Source organism: Gavia stellata, chromosome 20, assembly GCF_030936135.1.
Source record: "Gavia stellata isolate bGavSte3 chromosome 20, bGavSte3.hap2, whole genome shotgun sequence".
Classification (NCBI taxonomy): Eukaryota; Metazoa; Chordata; class Aves; order Gaviiformes; family Gaviidae; genus Gavia; species Gavia stellata.
This window is the reverse complement of record NC_082613.1, coordinates 17145410-17172580: the sequence shown is the minus strand read 5'-3', so window position 1 is coordinate 17172580 and position 27171 is coordinate 17145410. Positions and strand designations below refer to the sequence as shown.

The 27171-nt window shown below is 42.8% G+C and overlaps 1 protein-coding gene across 1 annotated transcript; it reads left to right on the top strand.

Annotated features, from left to right (window-relative positions):
• Nucleotides 1-207: 207 nt before the first annotated feature.
• On the top strand, nucleotides 208-26901 carry RBL1 (RB transcriptional corepressor like 1). Its single transcript, XM_059827061.1, has 22 exons — nucleotides 208-345; nucleotides 595-728; nucleotides 2150-2350; nucleotides 3795-3859; nucleotides 3952-4080; nucleotides 4194-4354; nucleotides 5119-5168; nucleotides 6946-7132; nucleotides 8631-8797; nucleotides 11096-11208; nucleotides 11777-11880; nucleotides 12439-12576; nucleotides 14240-14404; nucleotides 14574-14709; nucleotides 16346-16612; nucleotides 17565-17743; nucleotides 19425-19601; nucleotides 21418-21489; nucleotides 21679-21763; nucleotides 23441-23607; nucleotides 24039-24203; nucleotides 24459-26901. Exons 1-22 carry the CDS (start codon nucleotides 208-210, stop codon nucleotides 24627-24629), a joined length of 3171 nt encoding a protein of 1056 aa, XP_059683044.1. The 3' UTR covers nucleotides 24630-26901.
• The last annotated feature ends 270 nt before the right edge of the window (nucleotides 26902-27171 follow it).

Here is a 27171-nt window from a genome sequence, read left to right as displayed (position 1 = left end):
TGCGCGCAGCGCCGAGCGCGCGCCCCGCGCGCGTCACCCCGCGCCCACGCGGGGAGGCACCGCGTGGCACGGCCCGCCCCCAGGCCCCGCCCCTCCTGGCGGCCACGCCCCTCCTGGCGGCCCCGCCCCCGGCCGCGCGCGGCGGAAGGTGCCGCTCCCTTCCGGCTGAGGCGTTTTGGCGCGCGGAGCGGCAGGGCCGCGCCCGCCATGTCCCGCCCGGAGCCGCCGCCCGCCGAGCCCGGCGCCGCCATCGAGCGGCTCTGCCAGGAGCTCAACCTGGACGCGGCCAGCGCGGCCGAGGCGCTGCGCGACTTCACGGCGCTGCGGGGCACCTACAGCCTGGAGGTGAGGGGCGCCGGGCGGGGCGGCGGCCGCTCGGCCCCGTCAGGGGCGGTGGGGCCGGGCCCTGTCCGGGGCGGGGCGAGCTCCCGCCGGGGGGGGTGGGGGGGCCGGGGCGAGGGTCCGCCCGCGGCTGTCGCTGACCCCGGTGTGCGTGCGGGTACGCCGAGGCGCGCGCTCGCGTAAGGCGCGCGGGGGGGCGGCCGCCGGGCCCCCGCCGCCCCCCGCAGCTCCCGGCTCCCCGTGCCCCGGCAGGGCGAGGCGCTGCACTGGCTGGCCTGCGCCCTCTACGTCGCCTGCCGCAAGAGCCTGGTGCCCACCGTGGGGAGCGGCCTGATGGAGGGGAACGGCGTGTCGCTGACCAGGATCCTGCGCTCCGCCCGCCTCAGGTGAGCTCTCCCGGGCGGCCGGTGGCCGGGGGGACCGGTGGCCGGGGGGACCGGTGGCCGGGGGGACCGGTGGCCGGGGGGACCGGTGGCCGGGACCGGTGGCCGGGGGGGCCGGTAGCCGGGGACCGGTGGCCGGGACCGGTGGCCGGGACCGGTAGCCGGGACCGGTGGCCGGGGGGGCCGGTGGCCGGGACCGGTGGCCGGGACCGGTGGCCGGGGGGGCCGGTGGCCGGGGCCGGTGGCCGGGGGGGCCGGTGGCCGGGGCCGGTGGCCGGGGGGGCCGGTGGCCGGGGCCGGTGGCCGGGGGGGCCGGTGGCCGGGGCCGGTGGCCAGGACCGGTGGCCGGGGCCGGTGGCCAGGACCGGTAGCCGGGGCCGGTGGCCAGGACCGGTGGCCGGGGCCGGTGGCCGGAACCGGTAGCCAGGACCAGTAGCCGGGGCTGGCTGCCGGCCGCCGCGGCACAGCACCTGCGAGTTCAGTGCTCCGCTAACGCTGCTAATTCAGGCACCCGCTCCCTTTCCCACGGCTCCCAGCGCTGCAGAATGCATGTCCCGAGGTGACGGCATGAAAGCAATAAATCTGCTTTTGTTAACGATGGAAATAAGATGCAAATACGTAATTCTCAACTTCAAGCCTTTGAAAAACCACCCGCGTCGGACCAACAATTGTTCCACCCACGACGGTTACTTCTTTTTCTTTTTGTAGTTAATCGAAACACAAACAAGACCTCGGAATGTCCTGTTAGCCATCCGGATAAGACTCGTGTCTGTCTCGGGATGTAGGCCAAATCGCTTGGTGTAGGTTGACGCTTGTGTTGGTTGACGGCGGTGTTGCTCAGCGTTCTGGGAGCACAGGACTGTGCCGTCACATACATCTTTCCCTGCCGCGGGGGCTCTCTGGCAGGCAGCTCCACTTGCCGCTGTAGCCCTGACCCGACATGACAGAACTCGGGGTGTTCTCATTCCGCTTAAAGCCCTGTTCTCGGCTGAACGCCGGAGGGGGGTTTGCCGGTGTAATTACACCTGCAGTTAACGAGGTTTTGTGTAGGTAACTTTGATAGGCGTAGACTCTTGTTTGTGGTTTTGTTCCTTCTCCTGCCTCCCCCTCGACGCGTGCAGAGCTGTGCGCGCTCTTTCCTTTCTACCCCGCCTCTAGCTGACACAGCCATGCTGGCAGCCCTTAAATAAAAGCAGTGTTTCCGTGCCTGTGCCTTAAAGAGAATCAAGGAGAAAAACCAAAGCGATAAAAGGCAAAAAGCTTGCAATATATACAGTTTGGGGGTCTATCGTAACAAACGGTAAACCTACATATTAATCAAATCAGTTGTTAAGGAGTAAATATGTTGCTTTTTGCCTTTTTAAAAAACTCAGAATAAAGGAATAAAGCTCAAAATAAAGCAGACTTTTCTTTTTCCTTTTAAGTTTAATTCAGTTTTTTAGCAAAATGAAGAAGTGGATGGACATGTCAAATCTACCACAGGAATTCCGAGAGCGAGTGGAGAGGCTGGAGAGAAATTTTGAAGTGTCAACTGTGATTTTCAAGAAGTTTGAACCAATATTTTTGGATATATTTCAAAACCCTTACGAAGAAACTTCTAAGCCACAGCGAAGCAGGAAACAGAGGTATTTTTGAGATTTAATGTGACTTTCCCCTGGAAAGGGCTATACCTAATATAGATTTACGAAAGTTAAGATCATTATTTGTGCTTTAAAATGTTATGTGACGTTCCAAAGTGATAGGGCCTCTTTGTGGCCTTGATTCTGAAATGCAGTGAATACAGAAACATCCCTGATCTTGATGGGGTGCGGCCTGTATCAGCAGAGCTTTGTGTCCGGTGGCTGTTCACGCAGTTCACTGTAACACGCAGAAACTGGCCCGTAGTGAGAACGTCTGTGTGTGGTGGGGAGAGGTACAGTGAGATGGATTAACTTGAGATACAGCGAGACCGACGCTTAAAACGTTCAGCAGAAATAACTTCAGGAGCACAGCGATATTTTGTCTTGGCAAAGTACTGGCTGAGGTGGTTGGTGCCATGACATAATTCCTCTGTACAAAGCAGCGTTGCATCCGCAGCGACTGCCGCGTTACTGGGTTTTTAATGTGATTGCCAGATGAGCGGTAACACACAAATGGACAGAAGTTACAGCTGATGCGCTCGTTTTTATGACAAGCTTAGTAACTGGTGGTGTCATCTTCCAGACGCACACAGAACTTCTGCCTTAATTAAAGGAGCTTGTCTGCACTGACTGCGCGGCCGTCTCTGCCGTAGCTGTGTAGTGAGAGTGTAACCGTAACGAGGGAGACAAGCCGGGGCTGTGCGAGGTACTTTTGCCGGCTCACGCGTGTCCCCTGGATTTGAGGGGGCATAATTGTTCTGGGAAGATGCTCCACGTCTACAGGTAGAAAGGATGCTTCTGCTGTTGCAGCTCTTTGCGTATGGCAGGCAGCTTTGTGGGCACCCCTGGGTATTGGGAGAAGTTTTGTTGGTGTGCTCTGTTAATGTTCCTTCATTGGAGCAGCGTTCATTAGCGTAGCCGCAGCTTTAGCTCCTCTGTGAGCTGTCTTGAATAATGTCTTCCCTGGTCTTCTGGCTCCGTGGTTTTGGATAATCTCTACTCCAAACACGATTCGGGAGATGAGCTGTAATACAAGGTGGTGTTGCGTATTTTGAAGGGGTGACTGATGCTTTAGTAAAACATATAGGAAAAACCGCCACTGAAATTTATATAGCCCTTGGCATCTCACCGCCTGCAGCTGCTGGAGGATTCTGGTAGAGATGTGACACCAGCAAAACAGTGTGGCCAGGTTCCCAGCCGTTAGCTCAAAAAAGGGTCAGAAGGTTGGGGATGCTATGCAAAACACGCCGTGGAGCGAGGTAGGAGACTGTCAGTTAGTGAAAGCTGAAATAAGGACATGTAGCTTAGATTGTGCCTTAGTGTGAAATTAAGATAGACGCAGCTCCGGCTGTTACTTTGAGCAAGGAAATGGAATGAAATTCTTACTGTAAAACAACCTTCAGCTTCCTGGAACTGAAGACTGACTTCTCCCCCTTTTCCTCGTTGATAGGCGGGTGCCGTGCGGTGTTAAAGATCTCTTCAACTTCTGCTGGACTCTCTTTGTGTACACTAAGGGTAGGCTTGCTTTTTTTTTTAGCTGCATGGTTTGTATACGTTCTGAGTTATGAACTTTTGTGTTGCTTGATGTGCTGTGCTGTCTCTTAAAGGTAATTTCCGTATGATTGGAGATGACTTAGTAAATTCCTATCATTTGCTTCTGTGCTGCTTGGACCTGATTTTTGCAAATGCCCTTTTGTGTCCAAATAGAAGGGATTTGCTAAATCCATCGTTTAAAGGTATGGTGGGGACAGATTATTTAAAATCAAACATGCTTTGTCCTCTCGTTTCTTTTTAAATGAAGTTGAAGGTTGGTTGTCTTTTTTCTCCCCCTCCCACCCCTTGTTCTCAGGCTTACCAGCGGACTTCCACGCGACAGAGATCAAAGCCTCTGAAGATCCTCCTTGCATCATTGCCACACTCTGTGAGCTGCATGACGGGCTTTTAGTCGAAGCAAAAGGAATAAAGGAACACTACTTTAAACCATACATTTCAAAACTATTTGACAGGAAGGTACATCTTACTGGTTTTAAGAATACATGGTAGTGCTCGGATGAATGATCTCGGAGACCATTTAAATCCTGCAGGTTCTGCAGGGAAGTGTACCAACAGGCAAATGAGCGTGGGCTGGGCCAGGTGTTCTTTGTACGTATTTCAGCAGGAGCAGTATTTACTCTCACTTTTAATGACGTGCAGCGTAAGGCCCCCTGTGTTTTAGCTTTTTCTGTCAGTGGAGAATCTTTGCTTTCCTTTCCTTTCCTGGCAGTGTGAAACTGAATCGTGGATGACGATAATGTTTTCTTCAGGCAAAAAAGTAATCTCATTGTGAAGTAATTTTATGGGATAACTGTCATGATAGCGTGGGTCCTGCTGCTTGTTCTGGAGTGGAGCAAAATGCTTTGGAAGGAAGGGGTTGAGGTTGCACTTGTACAAATTGTTCTGTCTGGTTTTGATCCTGGAAATTTTTTTCCAAGCTCTGTGGAAGTTTCTGTGTGGTTGTTCATCAGGTCAGTCCCTAACCTGCCGGTGGAACAGATGCTAAATAGCAGCCCTGGTTCGGAAGAGTGAGTTTATCTAGAGCTTGGCTAGAATTGGGCTTTGTCCTCACCTGTTTGTCTTGCTCACAGCGTTGTAGTCCTTTGGTCTGGGCAAAAAAAAGTCCAGTTACGCTCCTAAATGTCATTTCCTTCTTGGCTAAAACCATCACGCCTTCACACTGTCAGAGTTGGAACAGTTTTGATTTTATTATGTAAGATATTTCTGCTTTTTATTCTTAGATCTTAAAAGGAGAATGTCTGTTGGATCTTTGCAATTTTACAGAAAATAAGTAAGTTACAGCTTATGTTCTTAATCATGGGGTTTGGTTTAATTTCTAAAATACAGGTCTTGGAATGCTAAATCTCAGGTTTTCCTGTTCCTTTATCTTACCTTAACTGATGGTTTTTAATTATTTGACAATCAAAGCTGCAATCTGGCTGAAATGCTTTCTGGATCTGAGACGTGTCAAATGTCAGGGGGTGAGCTGCAGAGTTTCTTCCTTAAGGTCAGGTTTTAGGGTGCTCACCCTTATTTTCTGGCTGCTGTAACCTTTGAGTAACCTAATGCAAATCAAGACCTTGACTCTGAAGTTCACGGATGTGGTTCTATACACACCTCAAATATTACACCCAAGTAGGGAAGTCTTTAGATTCCTTTACCAGTCTCCAGTTGAGCGTATAAATCTGTGAATACAGAAGTAGTACTCAAAAGAAAAAGAAGCAGCAATTGCAAAACCACAAAAAAGAGGTGGAGCGTGTCTGTGGGAGACGAGTATAGTTGTTTCAGAAACTTCTTCAATTCACTTCTGAAAGGTAATTTAAATGCAAAATACGAACAGCAGCTACTTTGTTCCGGATCCCTTAAAGGGTTTCTTTGCCCTTTCCAAAAATACCTAATAATTTGGTTTTGCAAGCTGAGTTTTTTAACTTGTTGGTTTTCTTTGAGGATTTTGAGCAAAGACTCAATTGTTTTAACAATGTAGATAACACTCAAATTTAGATATAAACCGGTGTTGCTGTGATCCGTTTGAAGCAGTGAACTTCTCTTAGTATTTCTACTTAATAGTATTACTTTAATAGTACTGTCACGTGGAATGATACAGTCGTCTGTGGTCTTTCTTAAGTAGCTTGACATCTAAAGGAAACATGGAAGCCTCTCTGTTTCTTTGTCCAAACTTTTCGTAGACCTTTACTTTTTCTGCAAGACACGGGGAAGGTGAACCTGTGATACAGTCACGTCTCCTGTGGGATCGCAGAATCCCTCGCGTCATGAATACATTGTTGTGTGCCGTTAATATACATGCTTAAGTGGTAGCTTGAATTGCGAAGACGCTTTGCAGGCAAAAGAGATTTCATACAGCATTCCTGTATCCTGAAAAACCTGCAGGCAGGATTTACTGCTGCGAGCTGTTTCTGATTCTTGCCCAAAAGTTTCATTCTGCTTCCCAAGTATAAGTTTCAAGCTTTGCAACCTTCGTCAGATTAAACGTTCCTGTTTTACAGTTGGGTTAGCTGGAATAAAGAAAATGAAAGATTTGTTTGGGATCATATATCAGCGGTGATTTTAGAAATCGAATCCAGGCGGCTAGCTCTTAAATTTCCCTTCCTCTGTACCGTTATGAAAATCACGGGCTACGAAGTGGCAAAAGTAGAAATCAAATGTAGCCAGTTTAATGCAACTACCGTTAATGCACTCCGTGTATACAAAGATTTAACCTCTGGTCAGTTGAGTGCTTCTAAACTGTTTCATTCGCAACTGGGATGGAAGCAAAGGTGATTTTTCCTCTTCTTCCTGAGAGCCAAACGGTGGTGGTGACTCAGGAGGAAGAGTGGCCACTGCCGGGGGTCATCGAGGGAACAGGGGAGGTTTTCAGTACGAAGGAAGGCAGGGCCGACCGCAGGCAGATTGCTCGGGGTAGTGAAGTTTTGTTTACAAGCGGCACTGCTGCTGGAGGCATTGAACGCTTCGAACGCGTGTTGGTTTCGGTTCTGTGCTCTGGCTCGCTGGCACCTTTTTTGTTTCTTCAGCAGTTTAACCTTTGATATAAAACTGGGCTTCTCTTTCAGCAAAGCGCTGAATAAAGAGTACGAAGAGTACGTTCTGACAGTGGGCGACTTCGATGAGAGAGTTTTCCTAGGAGCTGATGCCGAGGAAGAAATCGGCACTCCTCGGAAATTTCCTGCAGACGTTCCAGTAGGGAAAACAGCAGCAAGAGCTCATGTGGAGTGCCATCTTCAGCAGCATTTTGAAAAGGTAGATTGGTTTAACATGTTGCTCTCACTGGCAGTACTCCTGCAAGTGTTTCCGTCCTTGTACGCTATCCGAATCACTGAGGTGACTTTGAATTTCTTGAACTTCTTCCGGAGAGGAAGATGATGAATGCCATTTGCAGGCTTCAGTGGGCGCTGGCTTGCTAAGGAGAAACAGTGATGTCTTCTTTCTTGTGGAATTTAGTAAATAACTATTCCTTTAACAGGATGACAGCGCTTTCATGGGTGTAGCCTGGTTGTGTCCAAGAAAAATCAGTAAGTAGTTAAGACCTAAATCTATAGGTCTTATGGTTTTGTTCAGACTTCGTTTACTCCCCGTAAGAATACCGTGAAACCTTTACGCTGGATTAATGTATTTGTTTTCACAACATTTCTTTTTTTAGGACAGGAAAAGTCAACTTACGTACTATTCTATGGAAAATAACATTCAAGACATAAAACCCACCGAAGTCTTAACTCCTCCTTACAAAAAGTAGCCTATAAACAGAGTTAATGTTCACTACATTTAAAAATGTAAAATGTATTTAATGAAGTGGGCGTGTGGGAAAACACACGATTGATTACTTTTTAAACTTGGATAAGGGGAAAAAATGGTGCTGGCTGTGTGAAAGAACCACATGCTGTTTGATACACGTGTCAATTAAAAAATAAGAATACTTATTACAAGGTGCTAGTGCTGGTCTAAATGAATCATACGGCTTAGCTTTTTCTCCCAAATGTAAGTGTATTTCATATTCAGGCAAATTAAAGACAGGGGTTTGGAACGAGTTTATCAATTTTAAACTTCAGTTTCTGTAGTCTAGTAACGACCTCGTTGCTATTTACGCGTACTGACTGCAGGCTTAACCTTTCCTCATTATTTGCCTTGTATCTTCAAAACATAGTCTGTTCCGATAACGCGAAACCAAATACTTTATTGCATCGCTTCCGGAAAGCAGGGTACAAATAGGTTAAGTGCAGTCGACACAGCTTCATCTGCTTAGTGCTACATCCTTCTTGGGATAAGGGGAGGCTCTAGGTCCACCAGGACAGTGTCTCCCAAAGAACGTCTTCGTGTGAGCCTCTCCTAGGCAGCTGTGCCACGTACTCCTTGTGTCACCCAAGTGACGGAGTCAGGGACTGTGAATGGAAGCATATGCTTTCTCTTTCTTGCCCTGTATTTTTCAACATTCAAGTGAGCTTAAAAATTTACAGGCTTTAAGATTTAAAGTCTCATTTTTCCTATATTTTATTTTAAAAAAAAAAACCCCTTTGAGTTAATTGTAGTCTGCCTGAGGATTTGTTTTCTCTTGTATTTATGGAGTCCTGGGAAAACTTTTAACTGATTTTTAGTCAGTTCTGAGGTCACAGGTTTGATGGCAGCCCTCAGGTAGTGTACTAGTGGTGTCATTTTAATCTTTGGAGTGATTTTGCAGGAGATGCTCATTCAAAAGGGTTTTGAAACAGTTCTGTTGACTGCTTTTATTATTTTTCTCTGACAGAAAAGGTCATTTGCACCTTCAACTCCACTGACTGGAAGAAGGTACCTACGAGAAAAGGAAGCTGTCATCACTCCAGTTGCTTCAGCAACACAAAGTGTGAGCCGGTTGCAGAACGTTGTGGCTGGATTGAAAAATGCACCGAGTGAACAACTCATAAGTATTTTTGAGTAAGTACGTCCCCTGCAGCTGCTCCCGTACAAATGGAGACTCATCTTTTCATGCTTGTGGCTGCTTTCTTGCTCAAACTTGGCTTTTTTTTCTTTGGTGCAGAGTATTTTTATCTGTGTTTCTGTATTATTTCTATTGAAAGATCATCTGTTTTCTAGAAGATCACATCTTCTGGAGGATAGCTGAACACACACCCCACCCCCCCCAAACTTGTCACCACTGTTGTATTAATGTAGCTTCAGTTTTTGCTGGTGTTAATTTGGCCGTTTGTCTGCTTGCAAGCCAAATACTTCTTTTTTTGATTTGTTTTAAATTCTAATAAAGTATGGCTCAATTAAAATGTAGGGTAACTATGTTGGCAGAGGTTTTGGGGGAGGACAGAAATGTTAGAGTCACCAAGCTATAATCTTTGCCTTCAAGATTTGGTAAGAGAAGACTAAAAGCAACCTAAAGGTTCCCCATTTCTCCTTCATACTACTTCAGGATATCTTAATCTAGCTTGATAGCATATATATAAGCCTAGCAGTGACCCCAATTATTGTCGATGCTGATCTCTTGGATAGCAGCAGCCGTGTTTTCCACTCCTCTCGTTCTTCTGGTGGCCGTTCCCTGAGCATACTTCAGCTTAACGCTTTCCTCCCAGAGCCGTGATGTCTCTCCCAGGGCAGGCGTTCCAGCGGGAGTTAGAGCATTCCTAGTCAAGAGCCTCTCGCTCAGCCCTTGTAGCTGCTGTATGATACTGGGAAATCATAATAAGTGACTACTGAACACAACCCCAGTCTTTCATGATCACCATTTCTAGAACAGAGTCCCAGTTATATAAATCAACCCCTATTTTTCGCTCCTGGACACATGACTGCGTGCTGTAGTGAAATGCGTGTGAAAATGTTAGTGCATAAGCAGATGAGTATAAGCAAAATAGTTTATCAGTAAAAGGTAGATCAGTTTTGCTTCATAGCTGATAAAAAGCAACAATTTAGTAGTAAGTACCTGTAAGGCTGTTGGGTGTTTGCCTAACAACCATGCGAATTAAGGCCTTGCTGTATTACGGTGTAAGGTCTCCGGATATTTTTTTTATTAGTCAGAATGGACATTTAGTATTAGCACTTAATATTTGAAGTGCAAAAGTAGTGGGTTTTTAAAGCAACCTTCATAAATAGGTAAAAAATATTACTTTTAGTTCTTATCTTTGGTGTTACGTGTATTTTGGAAGTTTTCCTAGCACTTGTTCTTAAACATTTACAAATGCTCAGCAGGATGCATTTCTATTTTGAGTGGTTTTTTGATTTTTTTTTTTAAGGACTGTTTGATATTATTTATATTACACAATTAAAACATTAATATGTCTGCAACCTCTGATGAAAAATGTGTTTGTTCAAGCAATAAACCAATCTGTCAAGAGAGACGTAAATATTAAAATAGGGAAAAGAGTTGCGTAAACCTCCGACAAGAAATGTGCTGAGTACTTTGCTCATCTTGGATATGAGTTCAGCAAGCACTAGGATGTGTACTGTCTGAGCAGGAAAAGTGGAAAGAACTGTGTTTTGGACTATGTGTAATATTCTATGCTTTTGAATATTTTTCTCTTTCAAATTGAAATTCCTTGGAAACATAACTTTGAAGTTAATTAGAAGGCTTTGTTCAATGAAAGCTCAGCTTATTTCAATGCTAGCTTTTCCAGATAGTTTAGTGGCTTAATTTGACACTAGTCACAAGCCACTGTCCCCTAATACAGAATTGCTGGAAAATCTGGAAGCTTTCAGAAGGAGCATCTCCAGACAGAGAGATGCTTTGGCCCCTTATGTTAGTGACCGTGGAGTTCATCAGTTCCTCTCTGCCTTGCTAGTGAATAAGGTATTTTGGACAGTTGCTGACTCTTCCCTTTGACAGCTTTCCTGTGCCCCCTCAAACCATGCCTGGCTCGTGGGGTCTCGTGGGTGCGTTTGGTTGTTTGGTTGCCTGTAGTAGCATCCTTCCTACTACCTTGCTTCTAGCAGATAGGTTTTTCTCCTGAGTGTGCTGCTGCAGCTCGCGCTTTCTCCTGCATTTGTTCCAAAAGCTACATAACCTCTCTTAACTCTGTTAGGAGAGGAAAAAAAGGAAACAGTATTTCTGTGTGTTTGTTTTCCTCTGTTCTCTATGGTAATACAGGTTATTGCCTGATGAGGAAAGCTCAGCATAACTAGCTTCTCTTCTTTCTATTCGGGTGGTATTTTTGTTTGGTTGGTTTTTCAGGGTTTTTTGAAACTGGATATTTATTTATACAAACAAGGCTTTCTCTTTGCGTTCTGCTTCAGGTCTTGTGCACGCAGCCCCATGGAAAGCATTATGAGCAGAGTGAAAGAAATAGGTGAGACGTTCTGTCGCAGCTACACTCAGTCAACAGACGAACAGCCAGGATCTCATATAGGTATGGACACAAAATGGATGGGATGTTTCAAAATAGTAAACCAGGGCAACTGAAATGCATACGTATACTGTCATCTAAGTAATTAATACAGTGGAGCTGTTTCTAACCCAGAACGTATCCAAACAGAAAACTGTTGCTGTCAAACAGAACACTATAAAGAATAAAACTTTATTACAGAGTAAAAGCAAGGTTGCAGTTCAAAATGGGATACCCAAGAGACCATTGAAACTATAGCAGCTCTTAACAAAAATTGTAAACGTGCATTCTTCTTAGATTTAGAATGTAAAGGAAATGGAATACAAATAAGAAAATTATTACTGCAATAGTCTGCAAAATTACATCACTAGAAGTATTAAAATACATAATCCTTAAGCATTTCTAGAATTTCGTGCTGTTCCTGTGACTAGCAGATTTCTGAACATACGGTTTTGATTTGCAAAGTCTATACATACACACACATACATATATGCACTATTTTCTTAGAGAAGGGCAAGTATTGGTCAATTTAGCCTTAAGACCATTTGTGCAAATGGCATTGGGCTTCATCTCTGTTGGTTTTAAATTTCAGATTTTGCTGTAAACAGATTAAAACTGGCAGAGATCTTGTACTATAAGATCTTGGAGACTATAATGGTGCAAGAAACACGAAGACTACATGGGAAGGATCTGACTGTAAGTGAAGAACTGGCAAAAGAAGAGAACACTTTTTGTAACCCTCTCTTAGGAGATCATCTTCAGACAGTTCCAGAACAGAGCAGGCTGCAGTGAAACAGTCTGTATATATTGTTAATATTAAAAAAGGGGAAATACATGGGAGGTGCCTAAATTTAGTTTTTACAGCTATTAAAAATGGTATAATTCTGGCATAACTATCTTTAATTTGTGTTGCCTTCTAGAATCACGTCTTTATGGACAGATAACTCTACTTCTCTTTATCCAATTAACAATATCAGTACTTCATGTCAGACAGCAATGCGTTTGCTTTGTGATTCACAATAAGGAGGCCGATTCATTTTGCCATAGTATGAAAAATGTGACGGTTTTGGCGCTGTTAGTCTACTTCTAGTCTTTACCATTCTAAACTTCCCTGTAAAAAGAGGAAATTGTGGAAGGTAGAAGGAAGCAGTAGCTCTTCTCTCCAGCAATAAGCTATGTAGTATTAGTGCCACAGAATTCAAACTTCCATCAGATCATTCCTCAGATCATTGGCAGTTTCTTTAATCTCTTCAGGCTCTCCTGGAACAAGACGTCTTTCACCGCTCTCTGATGGCATGCTGCTTGGAGATCGTGCTTTTTGCATATAGCTCACCTCGTACCTTTCCCTGGATCATTGAAGTTCTTGACCTCAGGCCATTCTATTTCTATAAGGTAAAGAAATAGTCTTAGGACTGGATCTTTATTAAAAACGCACGTTACTGGATTGACAGTCTTAGAGGATGATGCCCGCCCTTCCTAGGTAATCGAGTGGGAGAACGACTGATGTTAATGTATAATATGCCTATTCTAAATTCTGGCTGTCCTTAAATATATTACTTGGAATGTGTAATGTCGGAGTTGAAGCTGAAACTTAAAGCAAGAAAACCATTTTGTAAATGGTACTGAACTGTAATGGGCTGTTGATCAATTTTTAGTTCTTTATATATATACACTTTTAGTAGGCTAAAGCATTCAAGCATGTATTTTAACGATATTCGTATTTGTTGCCTTTGGGTACTACTACTACTTATCACAGGCTTGCTTTGTTAAATTTTATTTTCTTCTGTTTTGTTTTATATAACTATAAAATCTCTTTTTCTGGGTGTTCACTATTTTTGCTCTTTTTTTAACGTCATTCCCCCCTGCTTCCCATGTCGTTTCTGTTCTTTGACTTGTTTGATCCTTTTATCATCTATCCATGTGCCTCCTAGTTTTACTAGAGACCTAAAAGCTTACTGCGGTTAGTCCTGAATAAATCAGAAGTAGTTCTCTTTAGACAATAACAACCAAAAAAATCGAACCCTTTAGGAAAGCTGCTTTATATTCCATTCTCCCTTCTTCCTCCTTTAATCCTCAGATGTAGGGCAGTAGTGAAACTGAAACAAATCTGTCGATATCGCTGGGGCTGTTGGTAGCTTACATCAATGCCAGACGTGCTGCTGCAGATCCAACTTTGTGGAACAGATTGACGTTTGATTGGAATTTTCTTTGCCATTCAGTGTACATCCTTGCGGCACTCTTACTTGAAAAAAATCGCCATCACAAAGACTTCACATGAGAGTGACAATATTTGTTATTCCACTTGTGCCGTTTGTAACTTTGTTCTTTGGGTGCTTAGTTTCTGTGGTATAAGTAAGTAAACACATCAGTAAGTCCTCCAGGGAAGTTTGATGGCATTTCCATCTCTGGAGCTCAGGAAAACAGGCTGAATGTTCCTCTGTCAGAAATAACATGAATAAAGTGGATCTTGCGTTGGAGCGTAGGGGTGGAGTATGCTATTTCAAGGGCCCTTTCAGCTCTTTTCAACCCTGATTTGTACATGTTAAGGGTTCTAATCTTTTCTTAAATGAAACTTTAAAACAGTGGGTTTCAACCCTTTTTGTTATGGGCTTGTTTGGAAGGAAGGAGAGCTTAAATGCTGGGCTTCTCACGTACCCAGCCTAAACAAATATACCTGCTTATCTCTTCCTAGGCGTGCTGCGCGTGCTGGATGAGCGCTGCGTGTGCTTAGTGCTTTCATTCTGTACGTGTTTAGCGATGGTGAGCGAGGGCCTTAAAAAAAAAAACAAAAACAAAAAACAAACCCTGGGAGTGCGTTGTTCTGCATTGATGGGACATCTGTCCATTTCCAACTCCTGGATTGCCTTTGGGAAAAGGGATTATAAAAAAAGAGGGATCGGAAGCGGGTTGGGGAAGATCAAGATGCGAGGAGGAGGCTGGAGCATTCTATGTTGAAGAGAAGTTTCAAACAGGATCCTGAAACAAATAACGGTTTGATAGTGTTAAGCGTGAGCAATGTGACTTTGCTTTTGTGCGTGTGTCTTGTTACCGTCAGGTAATTGAAGTACTGATTCGCTCTGAGGAAGGACTTTCCAGAGACATGGTGAAGCACCTCAACAGCATTGAGGAGCAAATTCTCGAGAGTCTCGCCTGGACTCGGGACTCGGCACTCTGGAATGCCCTCCAGGCCTCAGAAAACAAGGTCCCAACCTGTGAAGAAGTACGTTAACGTGTTTTCCTTTTATTAGGAAATTCATGTTCTTTTTCTTACTGTTGTTTTATGCAAAAAACCGTTCAAATGAGACAATTGCTGCAGAAAAACTTCTGTTAATATATTGGCACAAAGAAGGGAAATCTATTATCTTACACTGATGTTTCTTATTTCTCAGGTAATACTTCCCAGTAACTTCGAAGCAAGCAATGGAGGAAGCGGGCTTGGGCATTTGCCCATGATGCCAATATCTCCTATAATTCATCCTCGAGTAAAAGAGGTTCGGACAGATCTTGGTGGGAGCTTAAGACGGGGTATGTTCAAGGTTTCTGATACGATTTGAATGTGTGAATTTGGGGAGGGGGGTTTAGACTTCTTTATAATTGCAAAAAGGAATCTTGAATCTGATTTAAGCATTCAGAATTGTGAAGCCTCATGTTTGATCAAGGGAAAGTCTGGATGCATCCAGTCAAATCGTTGCTTTGTCTTACTGGCAGCAGACGTTGGTGATAATGCTTCACTTCTGAACTGGAGCAGCTTTTGCCAACGTTTTGATGCAAGGGTTACCTTACCCTGGGGCGGGTTGTCATCTGATGGCTTATTGTCCTTTGCTGTTCAGATTTTTCCAGCTTTTTTTTTTGTTCTCAGTGAGTTTGACTGGCTTTTTAGGTGACTTTTTTTTAAATGGAATGACAGAGCTGCATGTATTCCTCCTTCCTACAGAACTCTTTTTTGCAGGAGGGGAGGACAATACTTTGTCTGCAGTATTCTTTCCTCTGAAGAACGGCCTTGCTCTTTGCAGATTCCTAGGTATCACACAGAACTGTCTCTTGACAGTGAGGGTGAAGACGCTGTTGCTTTTTCGTACTTCCCTAGTTAGGAATTGCTGCTTTCGTTGTATCCCAAACAATAGTCCACAGGTTGGACTATGCTGGCGCACTACGGACTGATTGGTGTTGTGATGTTGTCTCCTTTTGTATTTGTCTGGCAAATTGCATTACAAGACTGTTTATTTTTCATTTTTTAAATACTCATTAGGAAAGAGATGTGTAAGCAGTTGCTGTAGATGTTATGGTTAGTTGTTTGATGGAAGGGAAAGCACCTTGGAGACGGTGTCTCATATACGGGTAGGGCTGTGTGAGACTTTATCTTGTATACGAGAATCTGGTACCAAACGCTCCTCCTAACTTCACGTGGAAAATGGTGGGGATTGGAAATGTTATTTGCCCCTGGTACCAAGAAACCCATCCTGGCAGCGTTAGAAGTAAGGTCTCCAATCAGTCTTTCCTGGCCAGTTATCCAGAAGGTTTCTGCTTTGTGGGAAATAGGAAACTGTTGTCACTGGTATCCTCGCAAGTGACTAGCAGACTTCAGCAGGAATGCAGAAAGCCAGAAGGCTGTTAATTAGTATTGTGTACTTCAGTCTTACTACAGGAGCAAATGTTTGAAAGCAACAGAAAAGCCTGAGAGGAACCGGGGGTAGGTAAGGGTGGAGGCTTCTGTCTGGGGTTAGTTTAGAGAGAGTTTAAAAGCCAGAACATACAGAAGACAACGTATCCAGGCAATGTGGTCAGCGTCCTGTAGAGGAAAGTGTTCAGGACACTAGCGCTTGCAAATATTCCTAATCTGCTAAGCAGACTGGAGTAAGTATCTGTAATCCTGCGTGTTCCCCGGTCTCTGCAAATCAGCGTGGTTACTCTTCTCTTCCATGTGGTACCTGATTGTGAAACGGAGCTGTCTGGGATGACTACGAAATAAAAGGAGACAGACAGACTGTAGGCCTTGTTCGTATCGCCTAGGAGCAGTGAACTGTGAGATTAGTTCTCAACCAGAAGTGACTTCTTGTATCCGGTTTTGTGGTTTGCAGGTTAGCCTTTTCTCCTCCTGTGGAGAAATATTCCCATTAAGCTGCCCCTCTGAAGGTTTTCTTTTTTCTCCTTTGCATACTAGACATGCAGCCATTGTCGCCAATCTCTGTTCACGAGCGCTACAGTTCTCCTACAGCTGGAAGTGCTAAGAGAAGGCTCTTTGGAGATGACAGCCCCAAAGAAATGCAGGTGGAAAAAATTTTAACCGAAGGAACTAAGTTGACAATTGCTCCAGCGTCAAGCATTGCTGCTGAAAATGTGTCGGTTTCTCCTGGCCAAACAGTACTGACCATGACAACAGCTACAGTACCGGGAAAAATGGGGCAGAAGGTTACTATCCCACTGCACGGTATGAATTCTTCCCATTTTTCTTCTCTACTAGATGTTTTGCTTGCTCTTAAGATCTGCTTAGACCGACCGTGCATCTTGAACGTGTATCAATTTTTTCTTTTTTAAAAGAACACTTTATCAAAAAAAAAAAAGAAAGAAAGCTTAAGTTTATATCGACATCTCCTTCCACGGAGACATCTGATATCTGACAAGCATCCTGAGGATTCCTCCTTGCGAACAAAGTTGTGGGGTTCTTGCCTTCTTCCAGTTACACCTCACCACAGATTAAGCGATGCTTTGGTTCTCGGCTCCAATAAAGATTTACTATGTGTGTCTTAACTTTGTTCTATTATAATCTTAAAAGGCTCTGGAATTTCTGGATAAGGGCCACGTATTAACGTTAGCAGAATAGTGGGGGATTTTTGTTTCATTGAAGTTGGATGATGCTTGAATATTTCTGAAAATGATACTTGAGAAATGAGTTTTATAGCCTTTTTAATTCAAAAACTGGCTCTATAGATAAAGATGAAAAGAAAAAAATCTCCACTTTCCATGTTTAGGGAGATTTTCAGCAAGAGAATGTCACTGCTGAGGAAACTAATGAGGACTGTATACGACATGCTTTCAAGTTTGCAGAATAATACAAAAAAAAAAAGAAAGGGAATGCCCACCTCCCCCAAAAGAGTGGAACACTGACTACAGAACTTGTGATTTCTTGTAAACTTTGTACTTTCAGATAGTTTTAGAAATGATCGTTCACATTCATGTTCTTCCTTTAAGCGTTACTTAGAAATGTAATTTTTAATCATTTCTGAAGACTCTGAGGGACAAAGAGTCTTTTTGGCATCCAGTCCAGAAGGATGAGATGTCTGTAGTATGAAACGTTTGTGAATGAAGTTATGATTTGCAGTTGAGCGCTGCAGCGTGAGGAGAGCCAAGGGTTTATTTCTGAATGTGTGTATCATCTCCAGGTATTGCAAATGAAATGGGTGGGATCACATTGATACCCATTTCGATGAATTTAGGTCAGCCGTGTAAAACGGAGGCTCAGGCTCCCTGCCACCCTCACGTGAATCAAGCACAAGAAGCGCATCTGTCATCAGCAAGCAAACCAAAGAAAACGGGATCCTTGGCACTGTTTTACAGAAAGGTAAGTGTCTTTATTAGGAAGTCATGCTTTACTTCTGTTTGTGGCCATGCAGAAACGTGCCTCCTTCTGCAGTTTTCATTACCTTTCAGTCTTCATGTACCTTTCATTTGGCGTGAGCAGTTCTTGTGTACCTGGGAGGAAAAGGGAAAAGATCTTGTCGAGTGTTGCAGGGAATCCAATTTCCCCCTTCCCCTCCCCATGAGATGTTTCATGGGTTTTTTTTTTTCTTTTAGTTAGCAGCTCCTGTAAATAACTAACAAAGAAATACCGGTAGTTTTTACTTCTCTTGTCTATTTTTACTGCCTCCCACATTTGCAAGGGTTAGACATATCAGAAATGAGATGATTCTCCTGTGCCTTGCTCATTCAAAACTGCACTGTTTCGGATCCTGCATCTGGATATTCTCACTTGCAGTTTTCTGAGGTCTACCCAGTAGTGCTGATCTTGCGGGTGTGGGGCCTCAGAAAGCAGTGATGAATAATGATGCTATCTGAAAGTTTCTAGAAAGAAGGAACTTCTTGAAATAATGAAGAATTTAAGGGGTAAGTTAAGAACTGGGTGTGCTTCAGAGAAACTTCAGATGTCTTGTTTCTAGTTGCTTTCATTTCCAGTGTGGAGTGTGTGAGGGGTCTTTGGAGGAGGCAGGGGTAACAACTTGCCTAAATGGCTGCAAATAATATATGCCAAAATTGATATCTCAAAAATATTAGAAGATCTTTTTGCTGTTATTTTCTTACTAGAGAAGTTATTTTCAGTGGTTTTCCCCTTTTAGGGTGTCTGTATTGTAAACCTAGAGCATTCTGCATTGAACAATCTTTAAGGTAAATCTTAATACAGAAACTAATTCCTGGAAATGCTCGGAAGCCACATCCTGTGTCTGAACTGTTGGTTCTTTAATTTTGATAGTGACAGTCTGTCTCTCTCTCTGAGAACGGATTAGCCAGCTGCCAGGCGTGAACTCGGGCTGCGTTTTGGAAGCTTTACTCTCAGTTGGGGAATACTTCGGCTGTAGCCATGTGTTTGACAAACCATGTGGTAGGCAATGTATTCCTCTTAGTTATGAAGGAGAACTAAAATCTTCACATAAATTTGTCTTTAAATTTTGATCTTCTATTTACAGTGATCATCGTATTCAAAATGATAGTTTTTCCCTACTTTCCTTTCTTGTTCCTGTTCAGTAGAGCAGATGAAAATGAAATGAACTCTTTCTGCTTTCCAACATAGAGTGTACCTAATTACATCTATGAAGCGAGAACTTCTGAAATAAATGGAAGAAGGCTAATGTTGCACTTGATAGTTATTTCAGATTTTGAGACAGATTTTTGGTAATCAAAAAGAAAAAAAAAAATCCATCATCTTGCTAATCTATTATACTTAATCCTAATTCAAGTTATGTCCCTTCTTTGTCCTTGTTGGAAGTGTTCCGTTATAGTGAGTGAGTGATGTGGCTTGGAAGCTATAGTCACGTTTTTAAGTGGATTTCCTATAAGCCTTAGAGTTCCAACATCTGAACAGGGTTGACAATTTAGTCTTTGAAGACATTGTCTTGGGCGGCGGGGGGGAAATTTTGCAGAAACGAACTGTTCAAATATAAAACAGCTCTACTTTGAGGACTTTCATTTTTGCAGACTAGGTTAAGCTCGTTTGGCTTGACTCTTTACTGTGTGTCTTTTTCTTCCAGGTTTATCATCTGGCAAGTGTGCGCTTGCGTGATCTGTGCTTAAAACTGGATGTTTCCAATGACTTGCGCAGGAAGATATGGACATGCTTTGAATTCACATTGGTTCATTGTGCTGATCTAATGAAGGACAGACATTTGGACCAGCTCCTTCTCTGTGCCTTTTATATCATGGCAAAGGTAACGTGTGGTTTTAAGGAATTCAGGGAATTTTGTGTCAATTGAAAGTGTAAATTGTGTTCACAGTTTACAATTTGATTGCTTTATTCATGTCATATTACCAGAGGGAAGGGAAAAGTCCTTACAAGAAGTGGATGAAGTCCCAGTATATTTTTTCCTTGTTTTGCATAATCTTAGAAGGTCCCATAAACCAGCCACTTGGTTAAGAGAGGATCTTTCTTCTCTTCCTGAGCGCATTCACAATGAGCACTGGTCAGCATAGATTAAGCAGTGTGCGGTCTCATTGCCCCATATTTGTGTTTTCTATCCTGTTCGTCATCTTCATGATCTATGTAATCTGAACTAAAAACACCACTACAGTTACAGAATTATGCAGGTGCAAAAATCTGGAGAAGCTCACAACCTTATGTATGGAGGGAGGGTTTCTATTTCACAAAAATTCTCTTAGCTTTTGAAGATTCAGGTTAAGGAACTGAGCTGGTTGCCTGTTACTCGTACTTCTTAATTTCGCTCTCTACAACTACCTGAAGGGAGGTTGCGGAGAGGTGGGTGTTGGTTTCTTCTCCCAAGTGATTAGTGATAGAATGAGAGGAAATGGCCTCAAGTTGCTCCAGCGGAGGTTCAGGCTGGATATTAGGAAAAATTTCTTTATGGAGAGAGTGGTAAAGCATTGGAACAGGCTGCTCAGGGAGGTGGTGGAGTCACCATCCCTGGAGGTGTTCAAGGAATGTGTGGACATGGCACTGCGGGACATGGTTTAGTGGGCATGGTGGGGTTGGGTTGGTGGTTGGACTTGATGATCTTACAGGTCTTTTCCAACCTTAGTGATTCTGTGATTTCTTACTCAGTTTGCCAGCATTGATTTAAGATGTTACTAAGCTGGATTATGAAACTGGAATATTGGTTTGACTCGAACTTGAGAGCTGATGGTTACAATGGCCATCAAGTCTGATTCAGACACAAATTCAGGAAAGTGAGACTAAACCCAGGTGCCTCTAAAACGCTGGGGACAGATTACCTTTTCTTGAGGAGGACAAATGAAGAGGAGCACTATCTGTGGAGGGAAACTGATGTTCAAATTGTGACTACCTGTGCTCTTAATAACTGTAGCATAGCTTAGGCTCATTTGATATTGATACTGACAGCTGTAGAAAAGCAAAACCATTGAATAGTCAGTGCTCTGTATTTTATCATGTAGTTTCAGTTGTTTTGGGTTTTTTTTAATACAGTCTTCTGAGTGCTGTCTCCAGCACAGCGTGAGACCTGACAATTTAGCCAGAGACTTGATACATTTTTCTCCTGGTTCCTACTACAAAAAATGTTGCTCATCTGCTATTAAAATTACAGCTGCATGGCTGAAAAACAAAGTCCTTTAACAAATGAGATATTTTGAAGTACGAAAGAAAGCTGAAATTGCATGTGTGTATATACACCTGCCTAGTGTTTTGTTCAGGATTTCCTCATTTTCTGTTTAGAAAAGTTAAGGGGTTCAGTTTTCAAATTTACAAATACATTTTTGACTTAATATTTCCCTTCTTTAATTTTTAGTGTCACTAGAAGAAAAGTGGGGAAAAGAAATCATTCTTAAGCATCATAAGCAACAAAAGGGTTTACTAGCTAAGAAACAAGGAATGCCTGAACAAGAAAAATGCTTGGTTTTTTCATATTCTCATCACCAGAACTAAGTTTTAAAACGATGTATTCATAGTAAAACTCACCAAAAAGCTGTGTAGAGGGAAGCTAATTGAATAGTCTGGACCCGAGCAGCCCAACCTTTCTGCTTGCACTTGTTCTTCAATAGCCTTTTCTTTTCCAGGTAACCAAAGAGGAGAGAACTTTTCAGGACATAATGAAAAGTTACAGAAATCAGCCACAAGCAAACAGCCATGTGAGTAAATGGTATTGCCTTTCCTTTATATGAGTCTCAGACAGAGGTGGCTTTTCAAATGTTTATGCTGCTAAGGGAAAAGTCAAATCCTCTTCAGTGTTATATTCATTCTTACTCAGATGGATTTCATCTAGTCTTCTGACTTCCTTGTTTTCCTTGACAAGAGTGTTTTTCCCCGGTGTCCTGTAGGTTTATAGGAGTGTCTTGTTGAGAAATATTTCTGCCGATGTCCTATTGGACAAAAATGCAAACCAAGATGTGGAGATGACAGAAGGTAGGTACAGCAAAGTAATCTGCTGTTTTTAAAGATGTACTTGTGGGCTATTAAAGAACCGAACTGTCAAGTAATAAGGTGAAGTGAAGCAAGTTTTACAGTTTTAAATGTATTAAAGAAAAATAAATGTATTGTTGAAAAGGAACACATCTCCTGTGTGTTAGAGATGGAAAATACGCTTCCTAGTTGGAAAAAATGTTTGTTTCCTTAAATCTGTTTGCGGTTGAAGTATTTCCTTAGTGTGTCAGTGATACTGTAGTTCTTGGACAGCAACACTGGTTAACAAAGAAAGATGAACAGTACCTGGAATACTATGACAGATTTTTTTTCTTAATACCACCTATCCTGAAGGCTGAAACAGGGAGAACTTGTTTCAGAAAATAAAAACAGTGACTCTCTAAGACCACCATTTTCTTATATTCAGATTTCTTTTAAATAGTTGATATTTTCTTTGCTCTGGGTTAGAGCAGAAAAGGGATAAGAGTAGTATTTGAGAAGAGCATGAAAATTGTGCCATGCTCATTTTTAGTGACGTGTCAGGAAACTGAGAGATCACAAGCCCATGCATGAACCCATGAGCGGAGCAGATCTGCAGCCAGGAAGCACGCAGAAATTTAGAAGGCTGTTCCGTATGGTAAATTCCCACTGTGGGTGGGATTCAACTGCTTGAATGAGCTATTTTTAAATGCCTTTTGAGGATTCCACCAGGGTCCAGGAAAGTGCTGATCTCCTGTAGGTTCAACGTCCTGTCTAGCAGCTCCACAATTCGTGGATGTCGTAGAGCGTCTGAAGTGGCACTGGGCTCCGGTGTTTTGTCAAACAAATGTAATTGGTTACAAAGTTCTTCAGTTGCTTTTCCTGCCAGACTTCTTCAGTTAATAGACTCGTGTCTCCTTTATCTAGTATTAACCCCCGCTCTTTGGACACCAGCTTACAGGAACATATGCTTGTCTTGCAACACAAGGCAGACACACTTCGGGGTATCAGCTGAAGCTTTTGATGTTTGTCTCATAGTGCACTGATTGCAAGAGGCTTTATTCTGTGTTGCCCTGTTTTGCTTGGCAGTAAACAGCATGGAGGATGAAACATAGAAGCTCATATTCCGTAGTGGTCCGGCTTAATTAGGGGAGAACATTAACAAAAATGTACTTGCTGTGTGGCTGCAGCTTTTTCCACTGAACAGCCATTTCGTAATATGCCTGAACAAGTGGTGTCACGGCTTCCTCGCAGCCGACGTGAGTGGAGTACGAAGCTATTCTTTGCCAGCTGATCACTAGAAACTTCCACAGAAGCTAAAAGCTGGGAGTTGTCTGACTGCTTAAAACTTAGTTTTAAGAGCAACAAATGGCTTTGTACCACTCCCCAAAGTAAGCATGGGAAAAGGGGTCAATTGTGCTACAGTTTCTTGCTACAGCTATTTCCAAGTTTGGAATGAAGGTTTATGTTGGCCTTTTTAGCCATAATCCACTAGCCTGCTAGCTGCCATTTGTAACTCCTCCTAATGTTGATAACCACCTACAACGCACCCTGCTCCTGTCTGAAGCACACGTAATTCATCTCATTAACTAGTCAACGGATGGACGAGTTCTTGTCAGTTGGATATTGTGAGTTTGAATCTGAAGCACCCAGCTTGCTGATACTATGTTTCTGAAATGTGAAGCACTCTCTTATTGTTAGAGTCGTCTGTGAAAACTGGCAGTTCCTCAGGACGATGCGCAGCAGAGAACTCCAGTGAGTCGGGAACAGAGGAGAGAGGAGATCTTATTAAATTTTACAATGCGGTCTATGTAGGAAGAGTAAAATCATTTGCACTGAAGTATGATATCACAAACCAGGATCATGTAGTAAGTAAAGTATTTTGGAATTTTGCTCTATCTAATAATCAGACACCAAGTTGTTTTTCTGGCAGTTAAACATAGGTCAACAATTTTGTTCTGTTATTCACCTGGTGTGGTTACGGAAGTCAAAGAGTTGTAGGTAATGAGGTATGAGGACTTGCTTTAACAGCCTTTCAAGAGGACAGATGCAGTTCAGTTTACAGCTCTGGTTTCAGCTTCTTTATATCGATGCAACACCCATTTGCTCAAATGCCTGTGGAGCATCTGGAAAATAAATCTGTTCTGTTGTTTGGTGGATACTTGGTCTGTTGTTTAACTGTTACACGATAAAATCTTCTAAAGACGACCTGGAAGTGTATTAATCTTTCCTTCTGTGAAGTTACTGCTCTTAAAGACCTTCTGATTCAGCTCCTATCCAAATTTGTCCTCTCTTGCAGATGGAAGCCCCTCCCTTGTCTCCATTTCCCAACATTAAGCAACAGCCAGTGTCTCCCCGACGGATCTCTCAACAGCACTCTGTTTACGTTTCGCCTCACAAGAACGGTGCCTGCTTGACACCTCGAACTGCGCTACTGTATAAATTTAATGGGAGCCCTTCCAAGGTAGAAAGCCAAAAGGTTGAAAGGGGTCAATTTGAGAGTGGGTTAATGAATCTCCTAATTAGGATGTGTTCTCATGCAGTGAGGTTTCATTGAACTAGTCTCTCAGTTTGCGGTGATGGGTAGAATTCTTTATATAGAATCCATCACTCGCTCAGCAAAGAGGTTCAGAATAACTTCTTGTTCTCGGATAATTGAAATCCAGAGCAAGTTTGAAATGGAGTCGTAGTAACTCATCATTTTTTGTCTTGATCGCAGAGTTTGAAGGACATCAACAATATGATAAAACAAGGTGAACAGAGGAGTAAGAAACGAGCAATAACAATTGATAGTGACACTGAATCCCCTACGAAGCGACTCTGCCAGGAAAACGATGACGTTCTACTTAAACGTCTCCAGGATGTTGTCAGTGAAAGAGCAAATCATTAAAACTGCCGGTTTTCTGTGGGATCTAAAAGCTATGGAGTTGGATACAGCTGTTGCGCTATTTATTTCTTGCATTTGTATACAGACAACTGCCAAGTTTCTTTAACATTGAACTTTTACCTAACTTCCACAGGATGCAAAAAGCGAGGGTTAAGCAGTAAACGCCAGAGAATGAGAAGTGGTGGTGATCTTCGTTCCCAAAGGCCACGCTGTGCTATAAGTGACTCTGCTTGAGCTGTTTTAGCAAAAGAGTGATCTGTAGAAAGCCATACTGGATGTTCTCAAGCCTAATTTAGAGCATCGTGAGTTCTGAGTGTAACTCAGCTTCTAGTAATACTGGTTTTATTTTTGGAATAAGAACGATAAGGAAATTAGTGTGGTCAGTTAAGTTTCCTCAAGCTTTTGGTATTTGGGGAAGAAACTTTAAAAGTGCCTTATTTTAAAAGAATGTGGAATTTTATGCATTATTTTACTGTGGAGTAACTGGAGTGGAGAACAAATCAATTGTTTAGCCTCAGGAAGAGCTGAACAGTTTTGAACTCTGATTTGTGCTGTGCTCCATCTCCTGTCAGAACTTCAGTAAAAGTGTACGTTACGACGTGGATCAGACAGCTTTTGCAATAACAGGCAATACGCAAAAAGTACAAATAGCAGTGACTTAAACTGGACACTGACGTCTGATAAAGCACTGAGATACGGTTCAGTGAGTCTGAATTAGCTTTCCCTCAAGCCAGTGATGCTGCCACGGGAGCTGCTCCTTTCCTGTTGGAAGCCCGATAGCAACCCTGCTGTAGAAGCTGTTTGTACGTATTGCAGCTTACCCATGAAGAAGTACAAGCTGGTTACAGTTGAAAACCAGCTGGGGCTCTGGCCGTCTTAAAGCTGTTCAAATGCACAAATCCATTTAACATATTATATCTCTTCATTTTATTTTTTTCCTGAAGATCTTAGCCTCTTGTGTAGTATCTACACTGAATGTAAGCCCATCAGATAAGGCATGTTTGTATATACGGGGTTTTTATAGCTATTAAAGGCTTGGGTTCATTGGAAATACGTAATTCCAGCATCCAGTTCTTGTAACTAAGTTTTTAACGCTGAGGGATTTGGTAGGGTTTATTTTACCAAAATGGAGGAAACTCAAGGTTTATTCATTACTGTAAATCAGTAGCTTGATCTTATTTCATAATTGCATTTAAGATTAGAGCCATAGAGAAACTTCTCAGCACTGTATTTTTCAGTTTATGTGTATATTGAACTGAAAAAAAAAATTGAACAATTACATAGGACTTGTTTAAGGAGCTCTGTTCACTTCATTGTTTGGTTTGTTTAGTATGTGCTGCAAGGTCTGCTGTACCACAGTTCCAGGGGAGAACGCTGTGATTATTTCAGGCAGTCTCAGCTAATGAATCTGGCCAGCAATGATGGAGGAAAAATGTATTTAAAAGTGTACGTGTGCAGGGACCCTACTCAGCAGTGAGTAGAAAGTTTACAAACTCTGTAATTTGTTTTTGAGTTATTAACTACTTAAACATTTGATTTTTTTTTTTTTTTTACTTTCCAAAAACGGTGCTTATTTCTGAAAGGTTTGACCATAGAGAGCTGCAGTATGAGGAAATGGCCACGCGGTGGACTAGGCTTCATGTAGGTTCTTCTGTTCAGTTCCTTTAATTTTATTTGATTTTTAATATTTGTCTTCAGATAAAAAGTACAAGAGAAACAACCTTTCTGTCTCGATCTGCTCATCAGTGCTGTTACAGCTATAACCATTCAATGTATATACTCCAGTCCCTAAAAGCCCCCTGCGTTGTGGGGGAAATAGGGAATCTTGATTTAGCTTTTGGCAGAGTCTGCTTTAATTGCGTGGAGGATTGCAGCCTTTCTGGATGGGAAACGTACAATCAGGCTTAACAGCGTAAGTCTTCAAGCAATACTGTATGATGAGAGTTCAGTTGATTTGCTTTTAATTCGACATCATGTGCACATCTCTCCGCACGTATCTGCTCACCACACTGTTACTGTATTCTCTGAAACTGTAGAAAACTGATGGTGCTAAAATCCTTACTAGTTGTCATTAGGTGTAGTGTTTTTTCATTAGAAAAATGAATGTGCTACAACTGGATGCAGCTCAGATTTTTTCACCTTTTTAGGTGGTGATAGAAAAAATATTTTTGGACTTCTTGAACGGCTAAAACAATAGCTTATACAAAAATATTGTAACGGTTTCAAAGTGCCTTCACCTGTAAATATGTATTTTATAATAAACAATTTAAAAGTATTTTAACCTGTGTTGCAGTATTTCCTGTCATCTTTCTGTGGTAATTCATTAAATAATGCCTTCTGTCTGCATTTCCTGTAGTGTCAAAGACCTTAATCATTTTTAGGTTCCCTCAAATTTCTTTGGGATTTTTTTCAGCTTAAATTCATCATCTTTCATGTGATCTGTCTGAAGTTTCCTCCTGAGGTTTCCGCATTGTTTGCGCTTCAGTCAGATGCAGTTTCTGGGTGGAGAAGGCGAGTAATACATTACATGAAGTAACAGAAAAAC

What these genes read in the sequence shown, in the direction of transcription:
- RBL1 (XM_059827061.1), top strand. Translation starts at nt 208, where the DNA reads ATGTCCCGCCCGGAGCCGCCGCCCGCCGAGCCCGGCGCCGCCATCGAG. An exon ending in AGGTCCCAACCTGTGAAGAA is followed by an intron (nt 14,405 to 14,573) that starts GTACGTTAACGT and finishes CTTATTTCTCAG; the next exon opens with GTAATACTTCCCAGTAACTT. An exon ending in GGTTACTATCCCACTGCACG is followed by an intron (nt 16,613 to 17,564) that starts GTATGAATTCTT and finishes TATCATCTCCAG; the next exon opens with GTATTGCAAATGAAATGGGT.